This window comes from Oncorhynchus masou, chromosome 28 (genome assembly GCF_036934945.1).
Source record: "Oncorhynchus masou masou isolate Uvic2021 chromosome 28, UVic_Omas_1.1, whole genome shotgun sequence".
In the NCBI taxonomy this organism is placed as follows: Eukaryota; Metazoa; Chordata; class Actinopteri; order Salmoniformes; family Salmonidae; genus Oncorhynchus; species Oncorhynchus masou.
Genome location: NC_088239.1, coordinates 24,899,991 through 24,915,837, shown reverse-complemented (window position 1 = coordinate 24,915,837; position 15,847 = coordinate 24,899,991). Strand labels below are relative to the sequence as shown.

Here is a 15,847-nt window from a genome sequence, read left to right as displayed (position 1 = left end):
GTTACACTCAGATCCACATCCACACGGGTGGGGTGTTATTTCATGGAAACAGAAACCTCAGTACATGCAAAACTGAAAGTCATTCTGGATAAAAGATAAGTAGCAATGAGCACAGAAGATGCTAGGGTCAAGTAAGTCCTTACAACTTTTCTAAAACAATAATACCCAAATATATCAGGATACTGAGTGAAACTGTGGTAATGGCAAAAAATATCCAAGGTGCATTTCACAACAGCAGGCCAATGAGACAATGAAATATGTAATATGCCATGCAGGAAGTCAATGGATTCCCTCTGTATGGTCTACGCTATATAGCAAACCAAAGCAATTACTGATCAAAAGAGCTCTAGCACAATCTCTTGTTTTTGCCTGAATTGATGGTCAAATGACAAACCTAGCACATCTGACTAGTGATGAATGTTACTTCATTGAGGAGACTTTAACATGTATTTACTCTTGTATTACCATAATAACTATTGACTCAAACAAATAGGATTATGGTTCTAAGAAAGAGTAGTGTAATGATGTGTGAAAAGTCTTATGGCTTCAGTTAGAAGCTAACAAAATGAGAGTATATTCAGTCTCGTTGAGCCGAGAGGGGGATGGACTGAATGAAAAGTACGGCGGCATGTATTGCCATGACAACAGTGAAGACAACCATGGAATGAACCATGAGGCTAAGACATGAGAGGGGGGTCACAGAGGGGCTAGCTATGAACAGAGAGGACACTACATGAAAAAGAAAGCCAGCGAGGAAAAGATTTATCCAATGCTGCCTAGTTGATCTTGTATTGATCTTTGACTGACTATACTTTTTTTTTTTTTTTTTACATAGCCAAGCCCCCCTACACACCCCTTGAAAACAGATGGTGGCACAGTATGCAAGTGCACATTGACTGGGTAGGTAGAAACCTGGGGACCATACCATGCTATCTCTCCTGTTGCGAGAAGCTTGCGAGACAGTGAGGAGAGACAGTGGAGAGCCTTTCAGACAGTATCACCGGTCTGTGTTAGGTATACTCAGATACAAAACGGACACCACCGGATGTCCAGTACCATATGGCCGCTGCTCTGCTTCCCTTTCACATTTTCTTTGTCAAACGGTTTCATCATGTTTTTCTTACGACGGTTTTCTCGAGCTTACAAGAAACGAGGGTTTCTGCAGACCAGACAGCTACACTGGGGGCAACAATCCTCCTTCTTCCTACAGTTCCAGCTGTCCATCACGGACATTAGAGAGGCCATCAGTGACATCATGGTGTGATAGACTCCTCCCACCTGGCCTGTGTCAAGATCAGTATGTGTGAATGCTGGGAAATCCTTTAGGACACCCGACAGAGCGGCACTAGAGACAGAGGGATCAGAGTTCACCTGTTGCTTTTTTTTCTCGTGTAGTCTTTGGGAGAGAACATGCCGTGTTAGTCTAACAGTAGGCAGGATTAATAACAGGAGAAGAGGGAAAACCGACAGCCCAGTGGAGTTTGAATAAAAACACTAAAGATGGAGGGATTGTAAAAGAAAGTTAAAGAACCTCATCATTTTGAGGCAAAGAAATTTGGCTGAAAATTGGAAACCAAGGAAGGAAAATCTAAAAGAAAGCAAAATGTACAGATCAGAAAAATTATTTTGCCCCTTCTCCTTTGCGTCATGGAAAAGAGTCAAGAATAATTTCCCCTCGCAAACCAACAGTCTTTTTGAGTCATGACGAGGCATGGACATTTTGCTCTTATGGTTCAGCAAATGAGGCAAAGAAGGATCTCTTAGAAAGAAAGCAGCACTATCCATCAACACTCGACACCAGACAATTACGCTGAACCTCGCACGCTCCTAGACTAAAATACATTGGTCTCACCAGCGACAGACACAGTGGTTAACAGGGAAAAGTAGTAAAAGGTTGACCCACCACCACAGAGTCGGTCTGGTCCAGGGAACACGTTACCTGAGACTTCCCCCTGCATGGAGGCCGTGCGGCCGATGTTGTTGAGCAGGTGGTCGATGTTGGGCACAGGCTGAGACTCCACCGCATTCTCATATCGGGACATAGTCTGAAACGAACAGTCCGGCAACAGGGTGAACACTCTATAATTTGAATAAAAAAGGAATAACAGAAGTTGCATTGAGGGCAGCAATGTGCCTGTACCCACCACGGGCTCCCCATTGCCTTCCTCTGTGAAAAACCAGTTGTACTAGAAGGGAGCAAAGGAAAAGGAGCTTTATCTTTAAGGGATTCACAATCACTTTTTGGTTTGATATGCAGATTATGCACAAACAGTCCACTTGTGTCTGCAATTAAGGTGTTAAGTGGGACTCACATGCTGAATGAGAGTCTCTACGATCTTGTACTGGTCGGGCATGTGGGTGACCATGTGGGTCATGTTGTCCTCTGAAGTGCGCACCAGAGTGGGACCAAACACGATGGCCAGGTTCCTAGGTTCCATCTAACACACAGGATAGTTAGGAACACACACGCACGCTTTACACATACCCTCACTACATCACAGGTTCTCTAAGTTTAAAAGTGAGGACTGCCAGCCACTATTCAAGATGGACATTTACAATACCTTATTTTTATCAGAGTTGTCAGCCACTGTTTTCAGATGAGCCGAGAGGAACTTGAGGGTCTCATAGTGATGATCTGGCAACTCGTGAAGCTGCAGTGAGAAGTCGGTTAAGTATAAGTCACCATGCAATAATGTCAGTTAAGTTCACAATGAATGTCACATGAACCCACCATCCTCTTCAACAATTTCAGTCTTTCCACTGGGTCCACTGTCCTGTTGGCCTCTATGAAGTCCGCATACTTCTCTACAGGGCATAAATGAAACGGACATTGGTTTTTACAGAAGACGACAAAGGCTCTTGGTGTTATGAAAGTGAACACTAAACAGAATGTAATTAAGTGTAGGTTTCACACTCAGCCACTAGGTGGCATAGTGACCCCTTAATCAGTCCTGGGGACCCCAAGGGGTGCACTACACAGCTGATTCAAATAATCAAAGCTTGATGAGTTCATTATTTGAATCAGCTGTGTAAAGACCCTTGGGGTCCACAGGACCAAGTTTGGGAAACACTCCCTTAATGGAAGGCTGTTCCTAATAGGCTATTGGTGGGACTACTTGAATATTCTTACCGTTGGTGAACAGAGGCTCTGGAAGTTTCCGGAAAAAGGATTTAAGTAAACTGCTGATCACATTCAGATCCCTCCATTTCTGTCAAAGGCAGGTAAAAAAAGGAAAGGTACTTTAGACAAGATAAGAAAAGATGGAAAAGCTGAGGGAAGAGAGGAGTGACAAAAAGAGAGCCTATATAAAGAAAGAGGATGGGCCAAAGACAACTAGAGAGAGGGAGTGAAAGTGGCATCGTGTGCTGGGTTGAGTCACTCACGTCATCCTGGATGTCAATGTCGTTCATGCCTTTGTTGTTGAGCTCCTCCTGCATGTTGGAGATGGCTGCGTTGTTCCCTGGGACTCTGTAGATCCCTGTGTACTCCAGCCCCCTCTCCTCCACTAGGTTACAGCACACCTCCACAATGAGGGGAACAAACTACACCACACACACACACAACATGGACTCATCAATTACCATGGCAGCACCCTCAGAAAGGTGTGTGACAGTGTTGAGAAGGAACTTTCTTATAAACCATTCCAATAAACATGAATGAAACAACGAACAAAAAGAGGAGATGGAGAGAATACGTAGTGTAGGTGTGAGTTGAATCTCACCCGGTTGGTGACAGCTGGGGGGCAGTCGTCCAGCCTCACCCCGAAAGTGATGCCTGGAGAAGGCTTCCTCTCAAAGGGCTTCCTCATCAGCCCTGGGATACCTTTCCTCCACGTCCCCTTGTCCTTCGGTGGACTGGTGTCGTCTGAAGGGTTAACACACAAAACATGAGGAGAGTCTCACACGAGCACCAACACACACTGTACAGTATATATGGAGCAAAAAGCAATGGAGTATTCAAAGCCATTCTCAAAATCAAATCAGACCTTCACAATACTCAAGTAAATGAGTTGAGAGCTAAGCGAACATTTGAATCCTCTGGCTCTTACCTTTGTGCATGTTTTTCCTCTCCTGCTCTGCTTTGGGTAAGTGTGGACTTAGAGATTTGGTCTCCCCCTTCCCTCCTAGTAGTGTCTGTCTGATGCTTAGCGACTGGCGTGACGGTTTGGGCGACGGTTCATTCTTACTGCCTGTCGGGCTGGGTCATACACAAACACACACAAAACGTTTTGATGTCTGACGTCCAATATGAGCCGTCCACACAGGTCTCAATCTCCCTCTGTACTGCAGAGACTTCCTCCCTCTCTGTGGTCCGCCCTGCTTACCTCATCAACGTGTTGTACTCCTTGATCTTTCGGCTGATGAGGTCACGGCTGGTAAAGGCTGCGTTCTAAAACAAGAAAAAAGGCAGAAGACAGCAGACAATGTTAACTCATCAGATGCAATATGACTCCCCTCCCCTTTGCATAACCCACTTCTATCAGTTGGCATAGGTAAAGCCAAAGAAATATACAATAGTACTATAGTGGTCTTAAATGGAGGGGAAAGAAGACCTTCAGTTTCTAATAGAGGGGAGGTAAGTCCGGTGATAAAGTTAGCCTATTTTAAGGTAGACCAGGGACGGGTCATGTGTCTGTATTATGTGACCTAGGACCTGTAGCCAATCACTGTTAGCTGATCCTTATCAAGGAAGGGTTAGTGACAAAGTATACTTGATCTACATTTGTGTAATTAATGAAGTATTGGCCATCCATGAGGTTGACCTTGTGTTTTCTACCAACACAGAAAGGGTTTGATTTCACTTTGCCACACATTTCTGTCAATCCTGGAGAACTTGATAGGAATTAATCTCCTGTATGGTGTGTGTGTGTTTCACCTCCTCATCCAGGTTGCTGTTCTCCTGTATGACTCTGATCCAGGCCAGCATATCTTCTCTGTCCTCTGCCTGGAACAGGTACTCACAGTCCGATGTGGTCAGCCGCAGCACGTTCTTGCGTTTCGTGTCGCTGTAGGAGATGTCAATCAGACAGGCCTTGATGCTGATTGGCTGTGGCTCGTCCTCCACCTGGGAGTTGGCATGAGCCTGTCCCTCCTTTTTGTCCTTATATAGGCAGAGGAAGTGGCCTCGCAGCACTGCGTACATCTGTTTCCAGGGGCGCATTCCCCCACCAACACGCTGCAGAGAGAGAGGAAAGGCACAAACAATGATACTACTTAACGACAAGTATGAGAAACACATAAAACAGCAGTGAGGTAGACAGGCACTGAGAAAGACATGGTCCTCTCTTATAATTTGACACTGGCATTGCAAATTAAGTATCTCCACATTCTTGATGCATCTCATCTAAAATGGTTCCCCAAGGAAGTATGAGCTGCCATCGTGTCCAGTGTAACCCACTTGAGGGAGGAGTCATTTCATCAAGGAAGACATGACAGAGTCAGGAATCTCAAACACATTTAGGTCAAAGCCAAACTGGTCTGACAAGTGCAATGCACACAAAAATCAACATTACTATACTAAATATCTACCAGAGGAACAGGATTACCCACCACTCTTTCTAAACCATATCACAGATATAACTGACTGCCTTGACCCCCTTTGTGTGTGGAGTGTGGATAGCACTGTACACACACCTTACTCTTGTCCGTGTTGATCTGTCGGAAGTGGAGCATGCCCTCCTTGGAAGCATCACTGAAGATATCTGATGAGGAATCTCTCCTGGATCCGGAATCTTCTGAAGACCTGTCCACCGTCGCCTTTAACACAACAAACACATGAGTTACCTCTACAATCTCATACATACACAATACTGCAACATGGTGTACAGTGCTTGGCTTTGTAAGCTGTTAATCAGCCTGCCCCTGGGGCCAGTCAGCCAGCCTGCCCCTGGGGCCAGTCAGCCAGCCTGCCCCTGGGGCCAGTCAGCCAGCCTGCCCCTGGGGCCAGTCAGCCAGCCTGCCCCTGGGGCCAGTGGGGCCAGCCTGCCCAGCCAGCCTGCCCCTGGGGCCACTCAGCCAGCCTGCCCCTGGGCCAGCCTCAGCCAGCCCCCTGGGGCCCAGCCAGCCTGCCAGCCTGCCCCTGCCCCTGGGGCCAGTCAGCCAGCCTGCCCCTGGGGCCAGTCAGCAAGTTGGATAATGAGGACGGATCATGTGGAGTTCCTCCAATGAACGGTTCGCTGATTGGATGACCCTTGCCTGACTTCTATTATACGGCCCCAGAATCCGACATTATGCTCCATTCCAGTGAGCAGACAGACAGAAATAGCGAGGTTGGCATCCAGTCTGGGTCTTTAGAGCTCATTTGGTTTTATAGTCTCACTCATTATCCATTTTACAACCGCTACTGACTAACATCAATGCTAGCGGTTCAGAGGAGTGACTCTTTATCTTCAGGCTGTGAACCTTTGGGCAGGATATGCAGGTAAAACAAACTATAATGATGCAGTCGAGTCTGATAGCCAGTAGGCACATCATTTCTGTGGAAAGTGACCAGAGGGTTTTGTCCAAACTCCCAATTACAGTTTGTTGTTATGTGGGCTGATATTAGGTAATACTTTATCTGGATAGTACATCTGCAGATGCATCTACAGATGTACTATCAGTAACATTTCAACTAACTATCTACAAACCCTAGCTCCAACCCTAACCTTATTTAACCCAATTGTATCCTTAGCAAGCAGTTGTTGATAGTATGACCTGCTGTAGAGCATCTACAAATGGAAAATCTGGACTATCCAAGTGTAACCTAATATTGATATTACTGTGTTGAGGTTGGACTCACCTTCCTAAGGCCCTTTAGACCAGGTATTTGCCTCCTACAAGGAACATAGAAATATGAAAATAGAAAGATTAATCACAAGTTAGTCTAATGAAATTGACTAAAATGTACAGTGCCTATAGAAATTATACACCCCCTTCACATTTTGTTGCGTTCAAAGTGGGATTGAAATAGATTTAATTGCTATTTTTTGTCATTGACCTACACAAAATACTCCATGGCGTCAAAGTGAAAAGAAAATGACAATTTCTTTCTCCAAACTAATTTCTTTTTTATAACAAAAATATAGTCTTTGCATAACTATTCACCCCTTTTGTTTAGGCAAGCCTACATTTGTTCAGAAGTACATTTCGGCTTAACAAATCACAAGTTATATTTGAAAGATTTTACTGAGTTACAGTTCATATAAGGAAATCAGTCAATTGAAATAAATTCATTAGGCCCTAATCTATGGATTTCACATGACTGAAAATACAGATATGCATCTGTTGGTCACAGATACCTTAAAACAAAAGTGGGGGCGTGGATCAGAAAACCAGCCAGTTTCTGGTGTGACCACCACTTGACTCATGCAGCGCGACACATCTCCTTCAGATAGAGTTGATTAGGCTGTTGATTGTGGCCTGTGGAATGTAGTCCCACTCCTTTTCATTGGCTGTGCGAAGTTTCTGGATATTGGGGGGGAACTGGAACACGCTGTCGTACACATCGATCCAGAGCATCCCAAACAGGCTCAATGGGTGACATATCTGGTGAGTATGCAGGCCATTTTCAGCTTCCAGGAATTGTGTACGGATCCTTGCGACATGGGGCCGTGCATTATCATGCTGAAACATGAAGTGAGGCGGTGGATGATTGGTACGACAAAGGCCTCAGGATCTCGTCACGGTATCTCTGTGCATTCAAATTGCCATCAATAAAATTAAATTGTGTTCGTTGTCCATAGTTTATGCCTGCCAATACCATAAACCCACCGCCACCATGGTGTACTCTGTTCACAACATTGACATAAGCAAACCGCTCGCCCAAACAACCCCATACACATGGTCTACGGTTGTGAGGCCAGTTGGATGTACTACCAAATTCTTTGTAATGACAAATGCGGCTTATAGTGGAGAAATTAACATTACATTCTCTGGCAACAGCTCTGGTAAACATTCCTGCAGTCAGCATGCCAATTGCATGCTCACTCAAAGTTTGAGACATCTGTGGCATTGTGTTGTGTGGCAAAACTGCACATCTAATAGTGGCCTTTTACTGTCTCCAGCACAAGGTACACCTGTGTAATGATCATGCTGTTTCATCAGCTTCTTGATATGCCACACTGGGATATTTTATTTCAGTTCATGAAACATTCCTCTGTCCCTCATACATACAACATCTGTAAGGTCCCTCAGTCAAGTACTACTTCAAGCACAGATTCCACTACAAAGACCAGGGAGCTTTTCGAAAGCCTCATAAAGAAGGGCAGTGATTGGTAGATGGGTAACAATAACAAATCGTAGATTGAATATATCTTTAAGCATGGTCAAGTTAATAATTATGCTGTGGATTATGTATTAAACCACCCAGACCCATCAAAGATGCAGTTGTCCTTAACTGAGCTGCAGGACAGGAATGAAACTGCTTAGGGATGTCACTATAAAGCCATTGTTGATTTCAAAACAGCTACTGAGTTCAAAGGCTGTGATGGGAGAAAACTGAGGATGGATCATCAACATTGTAGTGACTCGGCAAAGAAATACACTTTTTGGCCTAAATGCAAAGCCTTATGTTTGGGACAAATTCAACACAACACATGCCTCCTTAATTTCAAGCATTGTGGTGACTGCATCATGGTATGGGTATGCTTGACATAGGCAAAGGCTGGGGAGTTTTCAAGACAAAAAGAAACGGGATGGAGCTAAGCACAGGCAAAATCCTAGAGGACAACCTGCTTCAGTCTGTTTTACACCAGTCACTGCGAGAGGAATTCCCCTTTCAGCAAGACAATAACCTACAACACAAAGCCAAATCAACACTGGAGTTGCTTACCAAGACAGTGAATGTTCCTGAGTGGCCAAGTTACAATTTTGACTTAAATCTGCTTGAAATTCTACGACAAGACTTGAATATAACTGTCTAGTCATGATTCCCAACACCTCGAACAGAAGAATTTTGAAAAGAATAAAAACGGGCAAATATTGCACAATACAGGTGTGCAAAGCTCTTATGAGACTTACCCAAGAAGACTCACAGCTGTATTCCCTGCCAAAGGTGATTCTAACATGTATTGACTCAGGTGGGTGAATACTAATCTAATAATGGTATATGAGGGTTTTATTTTTCATTCATTTTTACCAAATGTTAGAATTCTTCTCGCACTGACAGAGTATTTTGTGTAGATCGTTGACAATTACATAAAAATAAAAAAAAATCAATTTTAATCTCCCTTTATTTTCTTCACAATATATTTTGTTACAAGGGTGGTGTACACTATACATAACATTGCACTGGCCCACCGTTTCAGACCAAATTACACTCACCCTTCCCTGTAGTTATCCAGACCTTCATCGTAGGATTTGGACCTCTCCGTTTTGGTACCAGAATCCGATTCAATCACTGTGAGTCGAAGAGAATCTTTCAAAATAAAAGCCAAATGATTATCAAACAAGAAATAAGCCAAAGAACAAACTTTTAATAGGAATGTCCTAGGTCAAGGCTGTAGGTGTCCCAAGCTTGTTTGTGGATCAAGTATTCAAATTCAGCCATCAACTCATTCTAACACACTATTCTTAAAGCATGCATATCGTTGCTGACAGTACCTGCACAGTTAGTTAAAAAGGGGGTAACCTTACCGTGGTCATGTGACCGCTGTCGTCGAATAAGAGGAGATGGAGAGGTAGGGCTGGGTGGTATGGTGGTGACGATTGGAGTAACAGATATTACAGCTGAAGCGGGAATGTGACTGGTGTCATGATCAATACTTGGACTGGAAGGCTCATCTGGAAACGAAGTGAGGAAAACCAAAGTTAAACAAGGGGAGATACTATTCCTGTTCTACATTATAAATCCGGTAGAAGTAGGCTGTCTGATACTTGACATCACTCTAATTAAGTCTACTGTGGCACAAAGACAGTCAAGTATTACTGCTCAGGACTGAGTGAAACTCATTCTGAACCAGTCTACGCTATCTCCGTTTGAGGCTAACTTACAGACGGCAATAAAACACAAATGCCACGATGGCGAAATATAGGCATATACAGCTAAACACAAGTCTGGTTATGAGATAACATGACACATTCAGAGACAGCCAGGCTTATTCATGGGGCCAGCATGGCCACGAGAGATAACCCAGTCCCCACACCTGCCACAATCAACAAACACAAAGGAAGGGAAAGTGAGCTGCCGTTTCATCACCGTTGTCAGTCTGATCAGGTAAGCAGATATAACCAAGGTGCAGGCTACACCCAGGCAAGTCATAACATTACCGAGTACAGTGAGTAACCCTGCCTTTGCCAAACTGTCCCAGGCAGCAGGTGACGCAAGGTACAGGATGGAAGTGTCTGGCAATGATAAGGAGAGTGCCAGGAATACTAGCAGGGCACACAGAAATGTATCACTACCAAAAGCATTTAATTATAATGCATTTGTACATTTACATCATTTAGCAGACGTTCTTATCCAGAGCGACAGAGGCAGATTTAGGTGTTAAGAGCCTTGCTCAAGGGCACAGACAGATTTTTTTCACTTAGTTGGTTTGGGCATTCAAACCAAAGACCTTTCCGTTACTGGCCCAATGCTCTTAACCGCTAGGCTACCTGCTGTCAAAAACAAAAGTGCTTCACAGATGTATCTGTATCATCCATATAATATTCTTGTATAACTCTCTGTTAACTGGTTCAACCCAAACCAGAGTACAATCAGCCAAATATTTTATGTGTCAGCCAAATATTTTATTAGAAGGAAAATAAAACATAAACCTGAGTAATGCGAAAGCTTACATTCCTATGTGTGCCTAAGCAAAACATTTCACATTTAATAGCGCACATTAACATGAAACATCTGACCTGTTTCTTCGGCTGCAGAGATTGTTACAGTGAAATTCCCCAACATAACCTCACAGATCGTTCCCATGATACGGCTGCCAAATCGGGACAGATGTTCCCTATTTCATGTGTTTGTGAAAACAGCAACAAACAGCGTTGTTCGACACATGTACTTGAAACGCCTTGCGTTGTCAGTTCAAGCCATCAAGTTTAAAATGGAACAGCTGTCGAAATGTAAGACTACCCAAAACAGAGCATTACGGCTGTGAGTGATGGAGCAAACATTGTTGCTCAGCTAATACTATACATTATAAACTGGGTGGTTCGAGCTGAAGGCTGATTGGCTCAAAGCCATGGTATATCAGACCACGGGTATAGCAAGACATTTCTTTTTAATGCTATAATTACATTGGTAACCAGTTTATAATAGCAACAAGGCACCTCAGGGGTTTGTGGTATATGGTCAATATACCACGGCTAAGGGAGGTATATCCAGGCACTCCGCATTGCGTTGTGCGTAACAGCCTTTCGCCGTGGTATATTGACCATATACCCCACCCCCACGGGCCTTATTGCTTAAATATAGCATGCGACCACTACACAGGTGGGCTGCTGATTTATGCATGAGGCAGACTGAAGCTTATGAGGTGCTGTGAGTGTTTGATTGTGTCTAGGTGTGTGTGGGAGAGAGTATGTAAAGGAGGTGTGTGTGTGTAAGAGGATATTATTAACCCATGTGGGCTCCAGGCCTCTGGTGTCTGAGTAAAAGGTGCCCTGATTGGTGGATGATGGCTCATGTCATGTCAATGAAACTATTAAAACTATTGGCACGTAAACCCAGAGCACATCAATTCTAGCTTAAAAGAACACCACCATCAAATACATGATAATAAGTATACCAAAAAAACACACCATCAAATACATGATAATAAGTCTACCAAAAAAACACACCATCAAATACATCATAATTAGTCTACCAAAAAAAACAGATAAATTAAGAGTTCCATTCCGATCTGACAGCTGAAAAGTGCAGCTCTAATTGCGAACGCTTAAGATACTCCTAACATCAGCGCAATGCATTTGAAACACATTTGCTCTAGGAAAACACAAGCAGGAACGGGACATTTGCTTGTTGTCTGTACAAAACTGCTAATCTGCCAGATACACAATGCACAGCAGTTGTTGGACAGTTGGTTTGAATGGTAAGTGTTGAACTGAGTAACGGCTACTTTTTAAAATGAAGATAGGGTATTTGTTGCTATTGGTGTATTTAAGCATTCTGGCAACGTTGAATGTACTCTTCTTTTGTTAGATGTTTTGTTAAGACATAGAATTTAATACGGGGATATACTTAGCTGACTGACAATTTCAACATATCTGCTAAATGAAATGGTAATGTATCAATACTAATAATATCAAAATAAAAATGGAATGCACGTTATTCAATTTCCCCATATCAGATAGACTTGTCCTGCCCTGACCAAGCATTACGACATACCTCAACAACAAATCCAGCTCTGTTCAAACAGCCAATAAACCCCTGCCACCAAAAGCTATTGTAGCCCAACTACATCTATCAATACATACATTGGTGATATACTCTATCCAAACTCTTTCACTGTATAGCACCAAGGAAACCATTTTTTTTACATCGTAAAGAAGTTGCACTAGAGTGATAACTGACAACTCACCATATTAGCTATGTTGACATTGAGAGATGCAGGTTGGTATCTCTTGGCATGGAAGCAGTTCTACAGAGTAGTCACTAACTGGCACAGCCACAAAGTCATTCAATATTATTTTTTAACTTAACCCTAACCACACTGCTAACCCTAATGCCTTACACTAACCTTAAATTAAGACAAAAAAGCTCATTGTTGTTTTCATACATTTTTTCTAAATATTTTTGCCATATTTTGACTTTGCTGCTGGCCTATCTAGAAGAAAATGCTCAGTTCTGCCTCCAGGGCAAGATTCATGACAAACATTGACCTGCTTGAGTGATGTTGAGGCCATTTCTGACAGCAGCTAGTCTGAGCATCAGGACTTTTACTGCATGCCAATTTCCACCTGCTAAGACTTGAGGGCAGAAACTGATAACATCAAAACCCTTGTATAACCTCCCCACCCAAGAGATATTACATGCTCTACCAGGCACATTAAGCGAATCAGTCTACACACGCCCACACAAAACATATTCTCCCTCGCTCTCCTCATGCAAGCCGAAACCAGAGCAACAGGAACTCCTGATACTAAGAGTTACAGTGCGTTATAAATGTGTTACCTAATTAAAGTTGATGCTTGACACACACCCCTTCCCAGGACTTTCTCTCGATGTAAGGAGTTGCTATGGTAATAAAGGAGTTGAGAGAGTGAGAACAGAAATGTGTTCCTTACCGATGAAGGGGATGGAGTCGAGTGAGTCATCCAGGTTGCTGGCGCACGAGGCCTTGTGCTGCTCTCCCAGCATTCTCATGGTCACGTCTCGCTGGACGTCGTTGGGTAGCCAGCCCCCCGATCCCCTCTTAGCTGCTAGAGTCCCCACCTCTATTGGAGTCTCCAAGTCGGTGTCGTTTACAGCCAGGATGTAGGAGGGGTGGCGGATGGGCTGGGGTCCCGAGTTCTTATCCCTTCTCAGGACCACCACTGTGGCGTCCGGACCTTCTACACCCTCCAACGGCCTCCCGCTAGTCCGCACCAGGGCGGGGACCTTTGACCTGAGGGTCACAGTACTGTTAACAGTGGAGGAGGAAGTGGAGGTAGAGGAGGAGGTGGCCTGCTGTCTCTGAACAGGGACTTTGGAGGGGCCGGAGCAGGAGGACGACCTGGCACCCAGCCCCACATCCCTCCCGCTTTCCTCTCTCAGGCTGTCTGCCCGCCCCCGGAGCTGTAGCTGCTGCAGGGGCGAGGAAGAGTAGCCCAGGTGGTTACCCACCACCATGGCTCTTTGGTCTTTGAGCAGGTCCATAGCACTGCTGTTACTGGGGCCCCGGGTAGAAGGTAAGGAGAGTGGCGATGGGTCCGAGGTGGAGTTTTTAACAGGCAACCGCGAGGGCCTACTGAGGGCTGTCTGTGCAAGGCTGTCTGTCCTAGAGGGGAGCAACGGCTCCGTCGTACCTTTAGTGAACATCGGGGCAGCGATGGGCATGCCTGTAAGGCTGGTCCTGTGAGGCTGGGGTAGTTGTTTCAGCACTGCCCCGTGTCTGCTGCCTTTGGCCTCCTCACCCCTGTATAGTAGCAGGCTATCCTCCAGCTCTGCCCTGCTGTACCCTCCCACTCCCCTCTCTGTAGATACCATTGCCACTGGCTCGCCCTGCCGGCCCAGGTAGTCGCAGGAGCGTGCCCGGGGCTTGGCCACTCCCATGAGGGCTGATGAGGGTAGGGCATCCTGGGAGGCACTCCGGGGCCAGTCCCTGGGCATGGCTGTCCTCTCGGGCCCTCCCCCACCTAGCCTCTCCTGGGAGGCACTGCGCAGTGGAGCCACAGTGGCCCCCTGGTAGGATCCCCGATCGTGGGACGTGCTCCTGCGTCTAATCTGGGACCCTCCCAGGCCTTGGGAGGAGGCACTGGCACTGGGAGGACTAGGCTGCAGTGCGTAAGCGGCGTTGGGGTTGGCTGCCGCCCGCAGGCTGTCTAGACGCTCCTGGATGGTGCGGCAGCCATAGGTGTGCAGCCGCTTGGCATCGATGTAGTCCTTGTAGGTGGTGTAGTTGCGCCAGTCGATGTTCTGGTGAGGTGAGTTGGACGTGGCAGGAGAGGAGGGTGAGGGGATGTAGTGGTTGGGCGTGGTTGGGGAGGGTAAGGTGTTGGCCACCGTGGTTCGCGGGGAAGGGGTGAGGTGGTGTTTGTCAGGGTAGATTGGGGAAGGCCTAGAGCCAGAGGGGAGAAGACTGAGGACTCTGTGGGCCGGGTGGGGATGGGGGTATATTGTAGTTGTGAACCTCCAGGGGGGCCAGGGGTCACAAGGATTCTAGGCCTGGTTGAGAGGCCCAGGGGACTTCCGAAACGGTTCTCGTCGGTCCTATTGCTGGGGCCAGCCCGAGACACACAATGGGGCCCCCGATCCGGTACTGGGTCAGGCGGCACCACCACTGTCCTCACACTCTCGTTGCACACACAAACCACCGTCTGGGTTTTAGGGGACTGCGGGGGAGGAGAAGGGGGGACAGGGATCTCCAACCGGTAGCCCATGTCTGTGTGGCCTGTCGTGGAGGTACCCTGTCTCCCTGCCGGCTTGCCGCTCCGGGAGGCCTCTGTGGAGGGGGATAGGTCCAGGGCCTGGGCCATCCCTGGGGCTTTAGGCTCTATCCTCGGGTAGCATATGGGAGGAGGCTCCGGGATGTGTAGGGCGTTTCCGCTGTATGCCTCGTTCCCTTTGAGGTATGCATCTTGGGAATAGGCCTGCAAGAGATTATGGGACATTATGTCTCTTCAACTGTATAGGACGAAAATAGGTCACATAAAACCTTTGTAGTGTGCCATTGCACCAAACTGACGTGATCCTCTGGGTACTGCTTAAGTTTTCCGCTACACCCATAAAGAAACAGCTACGCTACAGCACAATGACAAGAAGAAAAGCATATGATGAATGACGAAGACAAACAAGACCCGTATACTCGTCAAAATTATTTTGTAAGGATGATACATTTCAGTACACAGTAAATGACAGATAAACAATTGAACACACAGACTGTATGTACATGTTATAAAAACCATCAAAGACATTTGACTAAAAGATAACACAGTATTGCTCTCTTGGACAAAGTCGACAACCAGCCCTTCCCCACCCCGGCAGTGTCTGAATCCTGAAGAGACACTGGGAGCGTGTGTTTGGGTCAGATGACCTCTTCCAATGGAAAGTGCTGGGAAAAAAACAGATATGTCCAAGAGAGAGCGAAAAAGGGGAGAGTGAGAGGGAAAAAAAGCAGGCCCGACGCCAGGGCCCAGAATAAAGCCTGGTAAGAGCTGGATTTCAATCTACTAAAAGTCCTCAGTTCAGAGATGTGTATTGACTCAGGTATTTAATGTATCTCCCCATCCT

The 15,847-nt window shown here is 45.7% G+C and overlaps 1 protein-coding gene across 1 annotated transcript in view; it reads right to left on the bottom strand.

Annotated features, from left to right (window-relative positions):
- LOC135517405 (rho GTPase-activating protein 21-like) overlaps nt 1–15,847 on the bottom strand; it is an 88,688-nt gene that overhangs the window by 3,827 nt on the left and 69,014 nt on the right. The window contains 17 exon segments of the mRNA XM_064941659.1: nt 1,940–2,045; nt 2,145–2,186; nt 2,313–2,438; nt 2,562–2,651; nt 2,732–2,805; nt 3,131–3,209; nt 3,385–3,543; nt 3,723–3,865; nt 4,050–4,198; nt 4,326–4,390; nt 4,877–5,176; nt 5,635–5,757; nt 6,782–6,815; nt 9,304–9,397; nt 9,616–9,762; nt 13,204–14,688; nt 14,691–15,207. Coding sequence (XP_064797731.1) covers nt 1,940–2,045; nt 2,145–2,186; nt 2,313–2,438; nt 2,562–2,651; nt 2,732–2,805; nt 3,131–3,209; nt 3,385–3,543; nt 3,723–3,865; nt 4,050–4,198; nt 4,326–4,390; nt 4,877–5,176; nt 5,635–5,757; nt 6,782–6,815; nt 9,304–9,397; nt 9,616–9,762; nt 13,204–14,688; nt 14,691–15,207 — 3,733 coding nt within the window.